General features: G+C 42.5%; 1 protein-coding gene across 1 annotated transcript in view; it reads right to left on the reverse strand.

Annotated features, from left to right (window-relative positions):
• kbtbd8 (kelch repeat and BTB (POZ) domain containing 8) overlaps nucleotides 1-22,277 on the reverse strand; it is a gene marked incomplete at both ends in the record, with an annotated part of 42,636 nt that overhangs the window by 12,187 nt on the left and 8,172 nt on the right. The window contains 2 exons of the mRNA XM_080494412.1: nucleotides 15,460-15,510; nucleotides 16,887-16,963. Coding sequence (XP_080350538.1) covers nucleotides 15,460-15,510; nucleotides 16,887-16,963 — 128 coding nt within the window. The remainder of the gene's footprint in view (nucleotides 1-15,459; nucleotides 15,511-16,886; nucleotides 16,964-22,277) is intronic.

The raw sequence follows: 22,277 nt of genomic DNA on the forward strand, positions 1-22,277 counted from the left end.
GGCCATACATTGGAGGCAAGTCCCTGTTTAATTAGTGTTCCCTACAACATTAATATACACAAAGACATGCAGGCAGACACACACTGTTGTTTGGTTCCAATTATACAACGTTTCAAGCGAAAATACAGTGTTGATGTGTTTTCATTTCAGAAAAGTTCAGCGTTTACACGGCAAGTTTTTGAAAACCTTTTTCATTATTCTGCTTTGACTGAGGAAAATGCATGAGTTAAAATGTTGCGATATGTCTGAGTATTTAAGAGTATTTATGAGTGTGATCTGTGGTTTGTGTTCATTCAGTGTGGCTGCGATTAAATAGTAGGACACGACAAGAAGAGGAGACCGGATAGAGAGCAGAGGGAAGCAAAAACCAAAGAGTGTAATTGTGGTTTAAATGTGTGTTTTCATCAAATACGGAGGTAATGGGTTCTTATGTGTCCCTGGAGACGAGTGGAAGAATGCCTGCAGATGTTGTGAAGGAGCCACTGACTCCCTCAAGCTGCCGCTCAGGAGGAGACAAATAGGAACACGCAGGGTGTCTGCTGTAAATACAGAGCTGGAGCTCCTTCTCCACGCTTGGAAAAATGTCTGTTTCTTCATCTTTTTTTCCCATCCTTCCTTCCCGGTCACCCCACCTGAGGAAGTGATGAGCAGATGGTCGGGGGTTTCCCCCAAAGCCCCTTAATTTCTAAACAATCCCACCATTGCTACTCAAACTGCTGACAGAGTTGTTTGTTAATGGTTGTTGTTTCGCAGAAGAACCTCAAGTTTGGTTGTGTTGTCAACATTTTATTGTCGGAGAGGATTTGTTGTGTTTGAACAGTATTGTACACTAATGGAATCTCAACATCGTGCAGCTGCTTCATTGCAGGTTTATCTTCACAGGGATTGTAATACAGACTCTTTACAGAAATGTTACAATTTACGAAGCAAAGCCAACAATACAAGAAGGCATTTAGTAATTTCAAAGAGGTCATACGGTATGTACATCCTGAAGCCTTTAATGTCAGTAGAGATGTCTCTGTCAATAATACAATAAATACAGTTCTAAAAATAAGTATTCTATGGCCTCATTGATGCAAAGGTTTCATTGCATTTTGGTTGTTAGGAATAGCAATCCAACTTCTTTGCCTGTCCATATGAATGTCCCTATACCCACCATTGTGAATGGACATCGCTTGCCTGTGCGGTTTCATTACATTGCTGTGTAAACTTGAAACTTTTCTGAAACGAAAATACAAAAACAATGAGTTTTCACTTAAAATGTTGTTGTGTAAACGGGGCCGTCGTCTGAAGAGAATAACAAAGAAGATTTCAGGTTGCGCTTTTTTTGTTCATCCTGTACGTTTGGTACAAAGATGTGACACTTTCCTGCTTATTTGTAAAATTTCACTTTTCTGAGATTTACTAATTGACATCAAAGAGAGCTGCAAATAGCTCCCGAACCAAAATGAGTTTGACACCCATGAGCGAGGACCTGAAACATACTGGGCAAATATTTGTTGTCATAATTTAATAATCTGGTGTCGGCACAACACCCTCTGCAATTCTCCAGGTTTAAGTGCACATGAACAAAGATAAGATTGTACAAATATCAAAGTGTTTGGGAAGCTGTCTGAATATCATCCAGTCTGTTGTGAGCGTAGCGGGTGGCCGTACCCTGTGGTGATTGTAGCTGTTCATGCTTTTATAGTTATGAGTGCGACAGCAAACCCGTCGTGTTTGCAGAGATGAACCCCCCCCTCTTACCCCCCGCCCTTAAAAAAAGGAAATGTTCCCATTTCTCTGTGTGTTCGAGCTGTGTCAGAAATGTGACAGAGCTGATAACAGTGGATCAAAGCTTGCGTGTTTTGATGTAGTTGCCAAAAAAAAAAAAACCCCGGCGCCTAGTGGGCGGTCGAGGTTTTTATTGGTTCCAACTTCGGGGACAGTTGCAGTCGGCTGCTCCTGCACGACCGCGCACTGTCTGCCCTTCAAGTAGTAAAAGCAAACAAATAAGGCTACGCTGCCTCCCGCTGTGGGGTCGGCTCATTTGTTCCACTTGTCCGGCTGATGGATTTAGTTTTATGAAATTTTGCCTTTTTTTAGCCTCCCGCTAATTAGCTAAGGGAGAAAAACATGCACTCCACACTTTTTATCCAATTTGACTCGCCTCTTTTTTTTCCCCCCTCCTAAATCGTCCTCTTGTGGTCTTCTTCACAGACCTGTGCTTCCACAGCATGGCCGCCCTCAATCCCTGACTCAGGCAGAGCCCGAGTGGCCCGGAGGCTCGAGACACCCAGCAGGAAGGTCCGCAGCTCTAATAGCAGAATCGGATTATAGGACTCCCCCGGTGTGTGCTGCCATGCGCCCATGTGCGAATGCTCTGTCAGTCATCAGTGCTGAGGCGGTGGCACGGGGAGATCCATCAGCAAATCCGATTGCATGGAGAAAATTCTAACGGTCCCGGCAGGAAAGGCTAACACCCCTCCACCCCCGCCCCCCCCCCCAACCCAGCCACCCCCCCACGCTTCTCTCCCCACTTTCCTTTTACATTATTTCAGTCCCCGGGAGAGTATTCTCCATCATGTCAATGTAATGTAGCACACAGAGGCAATCATGCAGCCTTTCTGGCCTCAGGGCTGCCTGCTCGGAGGAGAAAATGCAACTTTAGCACTTAATCATGTGGCCCATACCTGCTGCACCGGTCTATGAGAAGCTTTTCCACACAATATGAAACCAGATCCCCGATGTGACCGTGTTGTCGGAAGGCTTTGCTCCTCTGTCCCCCCGCCCCTCCCATCTGAAGATCAATGAATACACTGACTCAAACCTGTGCTTATGTGTCAATCCAGCCCATGCGGAAAAAGAGCCCGGCTGGGTGCAGCGTTGCATGCTGACACCTGCTGAAGCATTTGGATTCATGAGTCCCATCTCCTGGCTGAGGAGCACTCGGCAATCAGAGTCATTCTAGTGTGATCAATGTAGCGCCGCTGAGGAAGACCATGCATGCCCAAGCAGAGTGACACAGGGATTTATTGACATTGGCTCACGCACGTACCAGACGTCAGTGCTTCTTGTTTCACGACCACAAAGTTCACATTTGAGAGGAAACAGATATGTGTTGAGAGAGAGGGAGAGAAGGAGTCGGTGTGTATATGCATTGGAATAAAGTGAGTGCTGTGTGTGTGTGTGTGTGTGTGTGTGTGTACGTGTATGTGTGTGTATTAACAAGTGATTGATCGGCTGCATGCATGGCTCCAAGGGAAGACGTAGGGAGAGGTCAAACAAGACGGTTCCAAATAGACCTGTCGGAATCCGCCTCGGGGAGGCCTAACTGGCTAGACAAGGGCAATACTTTTTTTTACCACAAGTGCCCTTGCTTTACTGTGCACGAACTGGACAAGCCCATGTATTATTCACTGGTCTCACTGGGTGATAAATGGGAGACCTCCCTTCCAAGTCGTGGAATATTCACCAGTGCTTATCTCTTTTAATCCCATGACCGCAGGCCAAGTCACTGAATTAGTGGGCGAGCCATAACAGCACCGCTTAAACTGCAGGGGCCCGCCTGTTCAACCGGGGGACGTTTGATAAATAAGCTCAGGGATGTTTAGTCCACATCGTTCTTTACGGGAGTTATTTAAATGTAATATGCAGTTTTATACTAGAGATGAATTGCTGTCATGCTCGTACACTGTGTATTTACTGGAAACAGTTTATTAAACAACTATGGGCTCATTAATTTTCTCTCGTCGTCTGTGTTTCATGTACAATATGAAAGCAAAGAATACACATATTTGCCAGTGTGTAATTTTGTTTTTGAACAGGGTCATCTTGCCAATATTCTAATGGAGATAATTAAATCATACCACAGTTCTTACAGTGATTTGGGATTTGATAAATGCACCTTCATTCTGACTATAAAAAGCTAAACTGCACACTATGAAGCTTGTGCTTCAAAACATTTGAAGTTTACACTGACGACTAACTGGAATGTGATCATTTGCAGGATGATTAGTTTTTGTACTGCATCTGATAACATCTTGGACGGTGTGTCGTGTTTATATGTACATGTAATCAGCAATACATTTTTAGTCTTTGTGTTGGGCTCCATTTACATAAACGTTTTGCTTTTAGATGGCAACATTTTGAAAACGATTCCATTTACATAAAAGACAGAAACAATGAAAATGAAGTAATTTTGATGTTGGGCCACCCAGTGTGTGCCATTGTTTATTTTTGTAATGAAACCAAACGCTACAAACATTAATAATGGCGAGTACAGGTGACTCTCAACTATAAAACTACCAAGTCCTGAGGAGAATATGAACTGGGAGTCAGGACAGAGAGAACCATTGTTGTTCTTGTCCAGCTACTTAGAAGAACTATTTGCTACAGCTGTGGTGCGCATGCACAGTAGCAGCATTTCAGAAGAGCTGCGCTTTCTACCTTTTACATGGAGACGGAGTTGGAGCATTTTCAAAGAGTTGCATTTTCATGCACTATTGTCACATAAACAATCATCCAGAATGCAACAACATTTTTCTGTCTTTACTTGAAAGCGTTGTCATGTAAACAGGCCCTAGATTGTGCAGTTTTGTGTGGCTTGTTGCACACATGTCACATCTTCTTTCTCCAATCACAAAGATCGCTAAATAGTAATTGGATTTCTCTTATTTAATGCTTTTTAGCTGCATGAGCAGCCCTGCAGCGCTTTTCATTGTTAAACACATCCAATCATCGACATACACATTAACACACACCTATGGAGGCTGTGGCCTTGCAAAGCTCTGTCACTCCAATGGGAGCGATTTGGGGTTCAGTGTCTTGCTCAAAGACACTTCGGCATGTGGATGGGTGGAGAAGGGAATCGAACGTGCAACATTCCGATTGGGAGACGACCAACCGAGCCAGAGATGGGCAGTTGGCAGAGCCATGTCTTCTTTAGTAAGACATGAAAGCCTAAATTGCGTGATTCGAGGAGGAGAAACTGGTAAGTGGGAACATTTCTGACTTTTGAGAGGAAGCAATACACCTGAATGTTGTGGAACTGAGCTCAACAGTTTGAGTGAAGTCCAAAGGTGAATGTAACTTCACACAACACAGCAGCGTCAGTGTATTTCCAAGACAAATGGTAATAAAAGTGAAAGTAGTGATGCTTCAATAGCTTAGCCCACAGGTTTCCAAACTTTCTGGAATTGTTTGTGAAATGGCCCAACAACAAGTTACTTAAAGTTATGGCGCAGTCTTTGTCTTAAAATCAGAGTGGGGTTTAGTTTCCTGAACTGAGACTGAGGGTTGGAAGCTCTATCTCTCGTTCTACTTTTATACAGTCTGGAAGCTTCCGCTGAGAAGAAAACTCTGAGGAATGAAGTGTGAAATATGACGTCTCCACCTACTTCCTGTCAGAACTGTGACTGTGGCCTTTAGGATCAAACAGTAGTTATGATGAGTTATCGGGACATTGAGGTAGGAGATATCAGGTATAAGAGCAGTTAAGGAAAAACCCTGATTCGTGACGAATCATGTACATTCAGGCCCCCGAGAGCAAAATCACTCCTGTGGAACTGGTCCACCTGGTTTATTGTACTTTTCCGGTTTGCTTTTCTGCTCACACCGATAATTCTAATGTCTGACAAACTGAACAGATGTTTTGACGCATATTCTGTGAGCATTTTTATTTTTTATGCTCTGTGCTGGGAAAATGCAACACAGATGCAGCAATCACAGCAGAGTTCATTTTAAGTAGACAAACACAGCTGAAGACTTTTACTACACATGATTGCTGTCATCTAACTAAAGAGTGTCATCTGCATGGTCGACGAAAGAAAATTGGACCATCTTAACTCAATTACTTCAATTGGTAACTTCTAAATGAATAAAGTTCTTCGATCTGAGCCAACTTCATTGACGTCATTAAGTGTAGTTGATGAATTAGATATGAATGATTAGAAGTTTGAAGAACTTGATTCATTTATTTGTTACCAATTCAAACAGTTAAGTTGGTGCAACATTTCTTTCTTTCTTTTTTTTTAGTGTAGCAAAAAGCACATGTCTCTCAATATACTGGAAGGAGGAGCACATAGAGCACAGGCACAGAGCCCTGAGGAAAACCACAACCAATATCTGATAAATGATGCTCCTTTGTAACCAATGAAGTTTACCTTAGGAACTGGGTCACGGGACATCCACCAGTGGTATAAGATTGATGGAAGATCTGCAGCTGTACTCCATATCTGATTAAATCAAACACAAATGAAATCAGGATATCAGTTCTCTTCAAAAACACATTTCCATACTTAAAGCTTCCAGTGGTGTGGTGTAGTGGTTCACGCTCTCTCCTCATATCAAGCCCCTGGTTTGAGTCCGGGTTGGACCTGAGGGCTCCGCCGTGTGGAATTAGCTTCCTCCTTGAGTGCATAGCTATTTTTTTTCTTAGCTTTTTTTTTTTTTTTCTTTTTTTCCAGGTACTCTGCTTTTAGGGTCTGTTTGGTTGTGAGGAGCTACTGATAATGCAACATTTTGGAAATGGCCCTGGATGTGGAACTTTTGGAAAACACTCAAACTCCATCACCGTGGAAACACTCCGAATTCAACTCCGTATCATTGGGGGACTGGCCATTGTTCATTTTTATGGCAAATATTTTTCTCTATGTGTGTGTGCATGTGTGTGTGTGTGTGTGTGTGTGTGTGTGTGTGTGTGTGTGTGTGTGTGTGTGTGCGTGTGTGTGTGTGTGTGTGTGTGTGTGTGTGTGTGTGTGTGTGTGTGTGTGTGTGTGTGTGTGTGTGTGTGGCTTTTCCAATGCTGTTCAGAACATTGTACAGTATACCTTAAAAGGTGGTTTTGCAAGATCAAACTTGTCCTTATAATTCTTTGCCAAACTGACACCAGTTTTGAGAACATCAGCTGCCCATAGTTGTCATGGCAACCATAATAAACAATAGATGACTGACAATGCATGTGACAAAAGTCACACCGTATAAGCACACTGCTTATACTCCATCGCCATTTCAGCAGAGGACAGTGTGAGCTTTCTGCAGGAGTTTCTTTTCAAGACAAAACCTTCCAAGCCGGCAACAATTCCCGATTCTCCTCAGCCCCGTCCCTCCATCCCCAGCTCGGCTGCAGTCGCATCATGGCAATTTGGAAGAAGCTGGCTCCCAAAGCAGAAGTACACCACCAGCCTTTGTTTTCCCTGCACAGAAGCTGGATGTCTGCCATGGAGCTTTCTGGAATACTAATGAGGGTGGTTAGCGAGTCAAAGTTACTGACCTGAGGTGTCGGGATAGAGCACAGACCACGGAGTGGAGGGGATGAGTGCAGCCAGAGACCGTCTGCCGCAAGAAGACTGGAAATGTCATAGTTTACCACCGCAGGCCCGACTTGTTCTGTGCCGCTTGGAGCTAATGGCAAACTGCACTCATGTTTTATTTGGCCAATTGTGTGAATCTTTTTTTATTTATTTTAAGGGGGGGCTGGGATGCTTTGTTGCTCTACAGTTGCAGCAGGAGAGTGAAATATTTTGCATTAAATCTCACTTACTGGAAGAGATGTCACTTTTTCAACATGGGTTGAAAGGCACAGCGTAGTGTTGTGAGGGGCATGTGTGCCTTCTATAATTAGTTGTTCAAGCCCAGAAGAAGCTTCACTGCACAAAAGGGATGAGCACCAGAGGAGAAGTCGGATTTGAAGAACTTCTGGAAGCGGTGTCTCCCTTTTCTCTCCAATTCTTACCGCTTTCTCTCGCTCTCATTCTGTACTTGCCCTCCCCTCTCTTGTTTTTGGAACTGATTATGTTTCTGTCAGCCCATATCACCCATTTTCTCTGCCTACCGTCTTCCCAGCTTTCTTTTTTTTCTTTTCCCCAGCTTCATTTTAATTCTGCTCCACCTGCCTCCTCTCCCAGCTCCCTCCTTGTGCCTCCACAGGTGGGGATGCCAGAGAGAGAGAATGAGAGAGAAAAAAGTGTAAAAAGAAATAAAACAAAGACAGTGATCCCGAATTTCTCTCTCTCTCTCACTCTCTCTCTCTCTCTCTCTCTCTCTCTCTCTCTCTCTCTCTCTCTCTCTCTCTCTCTCTCTCTCTCTCTCTCTCTCTACAAACGAGGCAAGGGTGAGGCTTGTCAGGCAATTAATATACGTAGCTGCTCATGGCTATGAGAAGCCTCTCCATTATAAACAAAGCCTATTCATGAGCTGGGAGATAACCCCCATGCCTTCATTTGTATCAGGGGGAGAGTAATTACCCCCCTCCCTGCTCCATGCAGCTAATCTATCTCTGCAGATACTGATTCATCTTCTACCTGGCAATCTATTTAGGGATGCTTCCTCCTATTTCTATCAGTCTTTCATGCAGTGCTCAGAAAAAAAGAGAAAAAAAACCCAACCCACTACAGATTGCACTACAGTGAAAATTTGAACCACTTATCCAGATTAGCTGCAGCTTTAATCTGAGTTGAGTGTGAAGTGATTCATGTTTTCATTAATCTGGGTTTAAACAGCAAATTTTTTCCCCGCCTTTAAATCGAGGTGAGAGCCGATTATGGATTAAAGTGGGGCAAGAAGAAGAAACACAATGGAAAAGTCAAATAGAAAGTCAAACTTTTGCAGAAACAAATAGAAAACATATATTAATTGAAAGAATTGAAAGATCTCTTCATGCACGGTTCTCAAGTGTGAAATTAAAATAAATTGATGCTCACAAAGGGAACCGAGAGCTTATTCTTTAACTCCAATGAAAATTCCTCATAATACATGTTTTCTTGCCCTCGTAACATCAAGTGTTTCTCTCATTTGTGTTTCCATATAACAGTATATTTGCCCAAAATGCCCTCTGATAAGCCCTAAATTGAACAATTACAGAGTGAAAGTGTTTGCAAGGCGCAGCTATTTGGCCAGTCTCAAACCTTCACGTGTGCTTGGGTGTGTTTTAGTGGAAGAGCAACATTGCCATCTATCCCTGGGAAGCAGAAATGCAGGGTGTGAAGTGTCAGGGAGCTGTGCAAATCTGGTGTTTCTTCTTCAGCCAAATACAACCCAGTGCCTTTAAGCGTGGGCTCACATTCTGACCATCCCCGAAGAGGAATACATCCATCCATCTTATACACAGCTTCACCCACCCCGAGGTCTACAGGTGCAGGTACTGATCCCAACAAAGGCACATGTACGTGTACGAGCAATTTAGAGACACCATTTCTGCTCACATGCATGCTTTTGAACAGCAGAAGGACACCAAGGTACCTGGGAAAAGCCCACCTGTGCACAGGGAGAACATGGACGCTTCACACAAACCCAAACCACCATAATACCAAGCAGTTTGTGGAGCTGGAGAAAAATAGTGAAAATACCTGAGCATGACTTTCAGTGAACTCAGCAGCAAACCGATCACAGTCAGAACAATGGGCTCAACATCCGTTTGTATTATTGTAATAAACAATTGAAAGAAGCCAGACTTGGTATTAAACTGTGAGAACAAGGATTTGACCAAACAAAAATACATTTATACTGCATGTGTAGAGCAGGGGTCAAACACATTTCAGTTGAGGTTCCACATACAATCCAATTTCATCTTGAGTGGGTTGGACTGGTAAAATAATGCCATCATAACATTTAAACTTTAAAGTTTTACTTCCTAAGGCCCACCATATACACAAGGAGAATGTCTATATATATATATATATATATATATATATATATATATATATATATATATATATATATTTTTTTTTTTTTTTTTTTTTTTTTTTAACTAAACAATTACTAATGAAAATGTGAAAATGATGACAATCTCAATTTAAATGACACCTTCTGGTGTAAAATACAGTTAAATGTAAAAAAAAACAAAAAAAACTTTTACTTTAGCTGTTGTATTATGCATGCTCTATAAACTCACCCTGACAGCAAGTCTTTGAGGCTAGTTTGATAGCAACAAGGTTTCATGACAGCATCAATTGCATTGTGTCTGCTACTTTTAAGAAATGAGTTTAAAAAAAAATTAAAAATTCTTTTTGATTTTTTTTCCATTGTGTGGAACAAAATGGCACAAACGGGCGGAGATTGTTCTAGACCCTAACCCATAACAAGAGAATAAAACAAACAAACAAAAAACAAAACAAACTATGATGTTCATTTAAATGACAATGGCAAAGACCTTTTCCTTGTGGCCCACGGCTCTTATGTTTGACACCATTAGTCTCGCGACATGCATTGTTACAGTACAACCATCTATGCATAATCAGTATGTAACTGTACTGTATTTGCATCAGCCCCATATTTATTCATCAGGTTTTGCTTTCATGTGCTGCATTTGCTTGGGCTGCATCGACGCTGATCTTGCTTTTTTTGTGGGTGTGATTTAATTTCTCCCAGTTAATCTTGTGGAGGAGAGCACTGAGTGGCCTTCCTCTCTGTGTGAGACAAGAGAAAAGAGGAAAACGTGGCGATCGCCAGGCACCCTGCTGCCAGTGACATCGGAGTGTGTGATGTATGACCTTTCTTTTTTTATATTAGCAGGCGTGTACACATATAAAGTGCATCCATCCACATGGAAAGCCACTCAGTGAATGCCACAGGAGTGTATCATCATGATTGAGAGAGATGGCTCCTTTCTTAAACCGTAATTTCATGCATAATGTCACAGATCTGGCTGCAGCGCGAGCCCCACTGTTCTCTCCCCTGAATCCTAATTCCGCATTCAGATTGGTTTATTTCTGAGACGCCTCGGCAAATCATGCCCCTAATTAATCGGAATGATGCATTGATTCCAACTTCCTTCTTCCCTTTTCTTTCGCAATTTGCGCGAGCTTATGAAGGATGCGGTTAGCGAAGAGGGGGAGAGCAACACAATCAAAGCAGAAAAACACACCCCTGATATAGAGTGTCGCTGTAGCACAAGGTATTAATCTGTAGAACTGATGGAAGTTAGACAAACGCAGCTCTGTAATTACATGTCCCTGCTCTTGCAGGCTGGATTTCCCTCCTCCCAGCGCTCTCTTCTGGTCTCCCCGGTTCCCTCCATCCACCCTTTGCTCGTCAGCCCTAACAGCCCCTGACAGCTGGAGATGAAATAGAAATTTTGATATCAAACACCTACACAAAGGAGGGCTGACCTTTGATCAGCGTGTCTTTTGATGTTGTGACATGAAATTTGCATCATGGGAGCCGGGGCAAGCGGACGTTACCACAAAAGAGGGTAATGCCAGAGCCCTGTCAGGCAGCCGCGAAGGTCAAGGGCCTATTAGGCAGAAACAAGCCTTCTAATCCCACACAAGGGCCCCGCGCTGCATTTGATGTCCAATACGGAGAAAGAGAATAGAAAATTGAGCCCCGAACAGAGCGAGGACGGTCGGGGTATTCGTTCGGTATTAACACAGAAGTGAACAGGAGGAGGTTTGGCACTGTGGGATTATTTTCAGGTTTGATATCGTGTTTGGATGGAACAAAACAGAGTTAAAAAAAAAAAAAAACTCAGACATGTCAGACCTCTCGCTGGAAGAAAAATCTGTCATCTTCACTTTTATTTTATTTCATTCTTTTCCTGGAAAGCATTTGGTAACTTCTAATAAGCTGCTCCTGGCCAGGCCTGAAATGGACCTCCCCTCTCGGGTGTGGGCCGCTCTGGAACATATGGCACGCTCCATCTGAATGTTGTCTATTGATCTGTGGACAGGTGGATCAGTGCGGCTCTGAAGCTGTTTAATTATTCAACCTGGCACGTCATTTTTCATGCTCGCCGCTGTTTCAGAAGACCAAAAATAAACCTGTCACTCTCGCTGACCATCTTTCATCCGGCCGTCGGCTTGCAGCCTCATTAGCTGCACAGCACAGGTAGAGGAGAGGAGAGGAGAGGAGAAGAGAGGAGAGGAGAGGAGAGGAGAGGAGAGGAGAGGAAAGGAAAGGAAAGGAAAGGAAAGGAAAGGAAAGGAAATGAGCATTTCATATAAAAGGGCTACTGAAGTTGTTCTCATGAAGATTTGACTGATTGTGTCATTTAAGGTCATAATTCATGCTTTCATCATATCTCTGTAACATATTCATATCAAATGTTTCAAGGTCTTCAGATGCTTCAGTGCTCAGCAGTTTCTCTTCTTACCAGAGTGGATAAATATGAACACATCACCCCCATTGCTGCCCGTTCTGCATTTTGCTCGCCGACAAAATGCCAAAAAAGGCATTGCAGCATTTTATCTGGCTGCAGTTAAACCTTTATGTGTCTACTCTTATGCCCCCAGAGTGCATGGACATTTCATTTCAAGCACTACTGTTTACAGTCTACCTGTTGGTATCAGATAACATTGTTCGCTGGAGTTCTTCAAGCTCGGGGTTTCACGCTGAAGACCTTTTTATTTTTAACAGCTTCATTTTATTCTTTTTCCCTCTTTGTTGCAGCAGAGGTTTGCATGATCAATTGTACAACGACTCACTTTCAGACAAACACCTGAACAGCTCGACCTCACCGTTTCAAGATCTATTTTCACATTGGGGTGCTTTTTACATCATGAAGTGTTAGTAATGTTTACAATTATACGGCAAATATAATAATCACATTTCATATTGGTATTGTATTGTTGATGAAGATACTGTCTTAGACAAATATCAATCCCTGGAACTAAAACAGGCCAGAGTTCAGAGCCCTTCCTCAAGCTAACACATTGTTATGCATTTCAATAATCTCCCAGGAGGGACGATAAAAGATCAGATCGAGTCTGTTGCTGTATTGCATCACCTCACTTGCCATATTTTCTGACACCAGAATGAGATAAGACTTTTCAGGTCAGACATTTTTAAAGACCCGGGAGTTTTCTGGCCTGATCAATAATTTTGTTCTCTGTAATTATCTCTCCATTGCACTCATTAATTACACTTTCAAGGCTCATTTCCAGTGTTGGCCACAGATGCCTGTTCTGTGGGGGCATCAAGAGAGGTGAGGGTGAGCAGGGGGGAGAGAGAGAGAGAGCGAGAGAGAGAGAGAGAGAGAGAGAGAGAGAGAGAGAGAGAGCGAGAGAGAGAGAGAGAGAGAGAGAGAGAGAGAGAGAGAGGCCTGATTAATACTCTGTCTCTCTGTCTAAGGTTGGCTGCCACTCGCAAGGGGTAAAATGCAAGCGCTCTGTCATCCGAGACTTCACCAAGCGGGAGACAAACGAGGTCTTTGGTGGCCAAATCGATAAGTTCCTCTGATGAGCCAAATTTAGAGAGTGCAGCTCCTGGTTTGAAGTAATCACTAACACCTCAGTGTGAGGCAAATCCAGCAAACTTCCTCCGGAGCGCTTCTTTTGTCTGCAGGATATGCAGTGGTGTGCAAATATCTAGAAATGCACAGGAGTTACTCATTTAATTAATAGAAGTTCAACTCAGAGATGACTCAAAACTCACTCAGAGATACTAGAAAGTAAACAAGGAAATTACATCAACATTTTCAACTCTTGTCCGTCCACACGTCAACACCGAGGCGGATTTTTAAACCTGTTCTCAAAGCCACCCCATTTCCAGGCCCCCAAAACGCTTCGCCTTAAAGATGATCGGCCCAAAATGATGCAGTTACATGAAACAACAATGGTGGACTCCAGAGTGTCATGACTCCCAGTCCTTGTTCACATTGTCAGAAAAACAGGGACCGAGGCCTTTTCCATGCGACCACGTTTCAAGTGAAAACGCATCGTTTATGCGTTTTTGTTTCACAAAAGTTAAAGTTGAGTGACTCTCGACTAGAAAAATACCAAGTCCCTGCAGAATAAGTGTGCAGAAGAATCACTTACTACGGCTGTGGTGCACATGTGGATTAGCAGCATTTCAGAAAAGTTGTGTTTTCTCTTTTATACAGAGACAGAACCAGAGTGTTTTCATAAAAGTTGCATTTTGAGTGTCTCTCAGCACTGTTGTTGTGTAAACAGTGCCCCAAAACGCAACAAAGGTTTTCAGTTTTTGCTTGTTAATTTAAATGGGGCCTGAGTTTGTAAACATCTATAACAGAATGTTTTTGTTTTTGAAATATTTCTGTGTATTTTGTACCAGAAGCCTTCACTAAACCTGTATTTATGTTGTGATTGTAGTCATTTTCCTTAGTAATTGTTCAGTTTCATGAAAATATAGACATTTTCATCCCGTATACTTTTTTAAGTTGAAATTTAAATGTTGTTAAAGCACTAATTCGCTGGTTTTGCCCACACAATATGAAATTGGGCTTCATGTGGCCCCTGAACTAAAGAGACTTTGACACCCCTGATCTAGTAAGACAGCAGCTCGACGGCTCTATAACTCAAGATTTAAGATGTATTATGTCATGTGCTCTGCAGATGACTCAAATTTTATCTGGACTCCCAGCATGCAATGGAAATACTCTAAAACACCTAATAATGTAAAAATACATGAGTAAATAAAACTGTTCAAACATAAAAAGAAACTGCAAATAGCAACAGTATGTTTAAGGACCCCCTCCCCTCCAATGAATACATTGAATTCAAGTAATTGTATTTGTTTTGTTGCTTCAATAATATTAATCACATAATTTTACTTTATTTCCAAAAGTAGCCAAAAGCGCTCCAAGTTACTCTCCAGAAATTCAGAGAAAGAGCCCTGAAATACCTAAAAAGTTATTCAAGGAGGCTTCAGGACAAAATATATAAACTTTCTGTACGTACATCTAGGCATCATTTGCTATAAAGCTTTCACCCACAACAGATGGCCTCTAATTGAATGCTATGTCTACTCGTGTTTGTAGGTTCCCATTTTCTAGAAACACATGAAAGAGGAGAAGAACAACATTGCCAAGCCTCCCGTTCAGGAACGGGGAGGGGAAATGATTGAATGAGTTTGGCTGATAACAAATCCGGAGCGATGTGTGACGTTGCTAAATGTGATCACCAACTTGCCAACCTCTCCATCTGTCCAGGAGGCGGGGTCGCCAGATTGGCTGAATAATTTCTCTACACTCAAACAGCTGTCGGATCCCATCTACACCATGTTCCCATGACAACACCTGGATGGTGGAAGTGAGGCGGCACACAATTAGAAAGAGCGGGTTAGAGTGCAGTGATCGCTTAAGTCTAGGAATGAAACTCCAGGAGTGACTCTGCTTCCTCTTTTCCTCTGTTGGACTTACTGTGAGGTGTGTGTGTGTGTGTGTGTGTGTGTGTGTGTGTGTGTGTGTGTGTGTGTGTGTGTGTGTGTGTGTGTGTGTGTGTGTGTGTGTGTGTGTGTGTGTGTGTGTGTGTGTGTGTGTGTGTCTCAGACTGCTTAAAAGTGCAACATCAGCACCAAAATATTTTTATTTTTGCTGATACAGCACAGACAGACTCACTCGTCATGCCCTAATTATCATATTAGAATCATTAGTGTTTAGGTTTGAATCCAGCAGAGGGCAGACAGAGGTCAGAATTAGTTATACATTCAGTACTTTGGAGTATCCTCCTGAGCCAAAGCTTCAGCTGATGTGAGATGAGATGAAGACACACTGGCACACTGATGCCATCTGCTGTCTGGTACCTCGGAACTGGATCTCGATGAAGTTTATGGAGCGTCGTCTATTAACAGCGTCTATTTGCGCGAAAGACCCCGAGGACATTTACCACAGGAGGCATGCTGTGATGGCACCACGACGGCATTTCAACAGTGTATTTCACAATGCTACGCAAGATAGTATGGAATCACAGGAGTGACAAAATTAAAAGGGAATAAATGTGGAACCATAGAGAGAATCAATAATACAAAAATATAAAAATATACAAAGGGAGTCATATTCTTTTTATATCTTGTGTTATATTATATGTTATTCCATTTTGTCAATGCTTCACCTATTTTGTGTTGTTTTTTTCCCGCCACCTTACCTCACCTTACCTCACCTTACATGACTCAACAATAGGGACCAGTGGGGCGCGCTCACTTGTGTTTGAGTTGGTCATTGGATTTTCCATTTTGAAAAGAATACTAAAATTTTCATTGATTTTCATTTTAAAATCCCCCATTTATTGAAATTCAAAGTATTTTTTGCAATCAGTGTCAAAACGAGATAAACAAAATAAAAACAACAGTTGATTTTCATTTTCTGTTTCTAAAAAAAACCAAAACATAATCAGATTATTGGAAGACAGAAAAGTGAATGCGCCCGTTTGCCTTTAGACAAGTTATTTTTCTCACCATTGGCAGTTGCTGTTTTTCCATCAGACATTCCAGAACGTTCCGGAACAGGAGTCGCACTGTGTTCTGCATCATGTCATTGTTAGATACCCACAGCCATAAAAGTTACCTGATTAAGTGTTTAACTTCTGAGAACATGTTCATGCTGAGATTTATTCTCAATCCACTTGAGTATTTTTTTTTTTTTTGTATTTCCCCCAAAACCCTGTGCTCCTTTCTCTCCAGCTGTCCATTCAAGAGGCCATCAGCATCTTGGATTCTGACCTCACCAACATGGGCACATTTAATGAGCGCTTCGAACGCTGTGGATATACTGACATGTCCTGACATTCGAGATGCTGGACATTAATCTCCATGGGCTGGTTGATAACCAGAGGGATCCAATGATGCCATGATAAATCCGTCAAATATATAAAACTGTGAATTCCTCAGCGATAACAGAACCCTAAACCTGACCTCTCTGGTTTCATCCCTGGAGCGAGTGGTGGCTTTGGAGGCTCTACAATATCTTGGTATTCTGCATGCTGACATCAAACCTGACAACATTAACCTTGTCAATATAGAGTAGCAGCCAATAAGGGTTAGTTTAAAGCCAGCTCGACCTCCAAAATCCATCCTGGAATGCAACTTCATGCTGGAGGGTACAGGAGGGCTCACCCTACTTACATCCTTTACTTTAGACAATCTGTGTCTTTCTGGACCTTTGTGATGGTCTGCCATCTCCTCAGAATTCAGCACCTGGTTTCACAGACTTCATTCTTCTTTTTCTTTCTCACTGCTCTGGAAGTTTCTCTTGACCTTTTCTCTGGGGCCATCGATGTGTGGGGGAGTGGGCCCTACTCTCTTGGCCCTCCTGCACCTCGACAACGACCTCTTTCCAGTCAGCTGTGACTATCGGACGCTAAGTCCGCTGCATCCAACACTCATCTATAACCAGGTGGAAATCTTGTAGAGGAAGAACTTCAGCTCATATGTCTATGTGAGTGTAGATGAGCTTCCTGATTGCTGCCCAGCTGTCTGGCTGACCTGCTTCATGGAGGTGCCCTCTGGTGTGTCCACCACGACTTAGTTTATAGCACTTTAATAAGGAAGCCCAGTCATGAAAAACAGTGCTGCTCAAATATTCAACTTTTTTGACTTTGACATAATCATGCATGCTGTTTAAATATTTCTCAGAGTCTTTTACAATGTTGAATATAGTTTTCCCAGGGAATAGGTGCCAATATGTTTGATTAATAATTAGTGCATATTTTATACATATTTTATATTTGCAATGTAACATCCGTCCTGGTCCTCAACAAAATGACTTCCTGCTGAATCCTAGAGACTTTTCCAAATAGCGAACATGTTCATCCTCAGGCTAATCTTCAACAAGAATTGACACAAAACATGGCACAAAGTGAATTTATGACATGCTCTATTCTCAATGAGCATGTGTGTTTTCATAATCAGATCCATGAGTGATGGTCAGACTGCATCTTTATCAAAAAAAACAAGAAAACATGCTTCAGGCATCTTGATTGTCTCCACCTCACGTCAGCCATGATGTGAATATACAATATACAATTTTCAGCACTATCTACGCTCTTGGAATAAAGTTAAATAAACCTAATTAAATTTGCATTTACAGACAAGGAACACTGGTAGAGAGCTGCTCTTCAAAGACTACCTTTATCTTTATTAGAATTTAATAGCAATGACCAGGCAAGGCTCAGTGTGTGTGTGTGTTTGTGTGTGTATGCGTGTGTGCGTGTGTGTGTGTGTGTTTGTTTCATTCAAACAGATGCAACACGAAGTTCCACCTTCCTCCACAAGAGGGCAAACTCCCTCTGTAATATTTGCATGGACTTATCCACGACCGACTGTATGTGTGTGCAGTTACTCAACGCACTCGTCTCTGTAAAGTATGACAAAAGTGGAACATTTGTTTGGCTGTAGTGTTCAGATCTGAGCATAAGCCTGCAGTGAGTCTCTTTGCTCAAACAAGGCTCGAAAAACTTTTCTTCATCAAAGACGCACATACCTTTCCTTTCACCTCGGAAAATAATATCCTACCCGGATATACAAACTTCATCCCTCTTTCTCTGACTTTTTTTGCTCAAGGCAGGAAACGAACACAGGAGGGTTTTGTGCTTCGTCGTGGCGGGAGGGCGAAGACCCCCCCCCCCCCAGAGACTAAACTTGATGTTGGGAGATGAGACGGGAAACAGGTGTCACCCATGACCTTCAGTGCTCAAACACTACAGGCCTCACAATCAGAGGAGCTCTGGAGAGGGGGGGGGGGCTGCCGGTCTTCCTCTTATCGTTCTCACTGACAAATATGAGGTAACCCCACACTCCCACGTTTGTCATCACAGATTATTCTCATCGCAGTTGATGGTTGATGAGCACTCCGGACTGTGTGTTGAACATCACTACAGCATTGCCCGGTTGTTGCTCTGCGCTTCTCTCACGTTCACCCCGACCTCACCTCGGATTTCGAAAGATGACCTCCCTCACCGCCACCCCCAGCCCACCCTCCCCAACCACAACCCCTCCCTTTCAAGACAAAGAAAGGGAACACAAAGTAATAACCTCTAAATCCCCACCGCTGGCTTATGTGAAGCCGGAGACGATTGGGAAGTCTGCAGCTGAGAAGGTTGTGGACGTGGGAGCCGGCGGTGTCTGTGTCCTCGGCCCGTCTGTCAGCGCCGCTCGTATCGCCCGCTCTGTTTCCCTCATAAGAAAAAGATTAATTCTGCAGATTATCAAGCCTCAATAAAGTACTTACTGTTAACCAGTAATTGGGAGAAGCTGATGCCTTGTCCAGAAGTGAATAACAGGCAGTCAAACAGAGGTAAAGGACAGAGCCCAACACACTTTGCATTAATCTGAGAAGTCAATTCTACCACATGAGTAAACATGAGTTCTAAAGCAGAAGGAGTCTAAAGCACAGGGTGGTGAAACAAATGGATCGACCATCAGACGAAAGCAGGAATGTCAAGTTCAGCAGGAAAGGCTGCACCATGTGGGGTCTAAGAAGGACTCTCATGCAATTCATTGGGAGCCGTTTGCATATTGAGGAGACATAAAGAGTTTCCCACCTGTCGTTTCTGGTCAATCCAGTTGAGTTGGGGAACTGCAGGTCTGAACAAAACACTCCACGCGACCTTTTGCACTGCCAAGGTTTGAGCTATATGTTGAGATTTTGTTCTGGAACTTTGTGGAAGAAAATACCAAGAACTGCAACAAAACCAGAAGCCAAACTAACATTTCAGGTTTGATTTCGTTTATGTCAAGTAACTTCATGAAGATGGAACTCTTAACACAACAGGAATTTGCAAAACAGTCAAAAATTCCCAATGAACACCAGTCAAAAAGTTGGTTCTTTTCAGACGAGTTGAGTTAGTAGAGTGGTCGTCCCCCAATCGGAAGGTTGCAGGTTCGATTTCCATCTCTGCCTGTCTCCAGCTGTGGCTACATATATAGTTTACCACCATCGAGTATGGAGTGAATTAATAATGCAATGTGAAGTATCTTTGAGCATCCAGAAAAGCACTATATAAAACTATTAATTATTATTGTTAGCTATAACAACAAAAGGCCAACAAACGATTACAGAACTGTTGCCCAAGATTTGAGCCCATACCTCACTTCATCGTAGACATGAACGTAACCTGTCGTAAACCATAATACGGCACAAATGTCAAGGGGTATTTCTGACTGCGGAAAGAATCCACACGACTTGCCCTCTGTGGTGAAAAAGCAAGCCACGTCACATTATCCTACATGATCCTCAATAAGTCACCCAGTTATTCTTTGACACAAAAACAAACCCCTGTCTTTAAAGGAATTTGCCTTTTCTCAATTCCTGCTCCCGTTTAGCCCGTGTTCCACTTGAGCAGCTGTACGTCATAGCTCTACGGCCATTATCTCACCACAGACACGGCCATAGAAATCCCTAACCATTTGTCTATAGGAGGGCGCCTGTTTATGGACTAATGGTTATCCTGGTTGTGTGTCTGTGGCATAAGCCTGACAGCCAACTGTTTGACACTGAGGCCACGGAGACAGATGGCAACCAAATGCCTTTTATTGCCTGCCTTTACCACTTGTGTGTCCCGATCACATCAGTCATGAACACAGCGGGGACTACATGACATGAAGCGCTCTCTCTCACTCTCACACACACACACACACATACACACATACACATAAACACACATGCACACTTCCAGATGACGAGCTCCCCGGTTCTTTAGCGCATCGGATCAAAGTGGAACCCTCCGTGATTCAATCAATGAATTATGCATTTTTCGATTTCAACCTGCCGCATCCCGCACGCGCTTTCTTTATCGTGCCGTTGCGCACATGTGGCAAATGTTTGCATGTGTGTTTGTGCTTTTCGGGGTGTCATATTGCCGCGCTATGTGCTGACACAGCGCCTGCAGCTACAGGTTGCACCTGGTGTGTGAGAGCAGTTCACCAGCTGCCGATGCCTGAGTGTCAGATGCACACACACACACACACACACACACACGCACACACACACACACACGCACACACATGCACACGGGCAACTGTATATTTGTTCATTCCATTCCTCACACGTGTGCGCATGTATACATGCACCCTCACACTGACATATGCCCCTCACTGTCACGCACGACCTGCAATGTATGACTGCATATGAATTAGATCAGATTAAAAGTAGCATTAGTGTATTTTCAAAGAGTCATAAAGCACTGGAAACAAAATAATGACCTGTTTTGACGAAGAGGAAATATTGAGTCGACATAGATGGTATATTGAACCTTTTTATCCAGCAGTTGAATATTACTGAAGTTAGAAACGGTTGGTTTCCAACCACAAAGTTGTGGCTTTGCTCGCCCCTATGTTAAAGTGTCTGCGGGCAAGCACCATTGCTCCCAGTGGTGTGTGAATGTGTGAAGGCTGAGGCTGCTCAAATGGTAAAAAAGATAAAAAGAAAAAAACTAAAACAAAAAGTCAAAAACAAAGATATTTACCATGACCTCAAAATCTAATTGAACTGTATGAGACGTATCAACTAAAATGAGTTTGAATTTAATCATGTGTCTTTATTGAAATGAAGATTCAATGTGTCGTGACCAGCTTTTGGAGAAATGCACCTTGAGTGTTGAAGAACCGGACTCCCACAGATTTGTGCTGACTTGGAGTGACGACCTCTCGAATAAGGACAAGCTGAATCGACACTCTTAATGTAAATAATGTGATTTCAATTATAACTAAACCATATGAGGAAAGAAATATATGATTAGTTTCATCACTTTTTAAAGGACTGAATTCATATGACCAATACACAACAATATTAAAGCAAAAATGAGGGAGACATTACAGAAGAAGCAATTGAATTTCCAAAAGTCCGGCTGGTGAAACTGTGATTAGTTAGATGTGGATCAACGTTACATTTCTTTGGGAAGTGTCAGAAAATATTCTTTTTTTTTTTAAGTGTATATAAAGATTTAAGGCAAATAATTGGACATATACTCACCTGGAGTTGGTTGGTCCTACATCTCTGGAAAATGTTTGAAGGAACTGCCACACAGAATGACAAATGTCTGTAAAGAACTTCTGTTAGTAGCCAGCAAGAAAGCAATCGTTAAAAATGTTGGCATGGAAACACCAGGATCGGTGTCTTAAGATCTTTCTTCATAGAAAAGCTAAAAGACATACTGAGACTCCAAGAAGTAGAAAGTAGGAAGCAGAAAAAGACAATAGTGGATTATAAATTATGAGCAATGTCTTTAAAGCTAGTATATGTAGAAAGGCATTTCCCATGTGGTTCTCCGGATTTGAGTTTGTATATGTTTGCACATGAAAAACTTTTCAAATAACAGTTTAAGTTGGAAAAAAAGTGTTGGATTTCCTGAGATGGCAAATGTTGTGAAGATATGTTTGTAAAATAACATTACAGCATCTGACAAGTTCCTCCAATAGTCTGTAAACGAAGACACCCTTTCATGGATTTGCAGATACATTCAATTAACAAAAGGACACACTGTAAACGACACAGTGACCTTAACCTTTGAGCTTGAGTCACCAAAACACAACCATCTCTGGGTGAACATGTGTTTCTTTTAGAGGAGGAAAGAAAGGAGCCCGAACACTTAAAGCCACCAGCCCAAAGCTGACAACTTCAGGGTTTT

The sequence above is a fragment of the Blennius ocellaris genome (genome assembly GCF_963422515.1).
Source record: "Blennius ocellaris genome assembly, chromosome: 4".
In the NCBI taxonomy this organism is placed as follows: Eukaryota; Metazoa; Chordata; class Actinopteri; order Blenniiformes; family Blenniidae; genus Blennius; species Blennius ocellaris.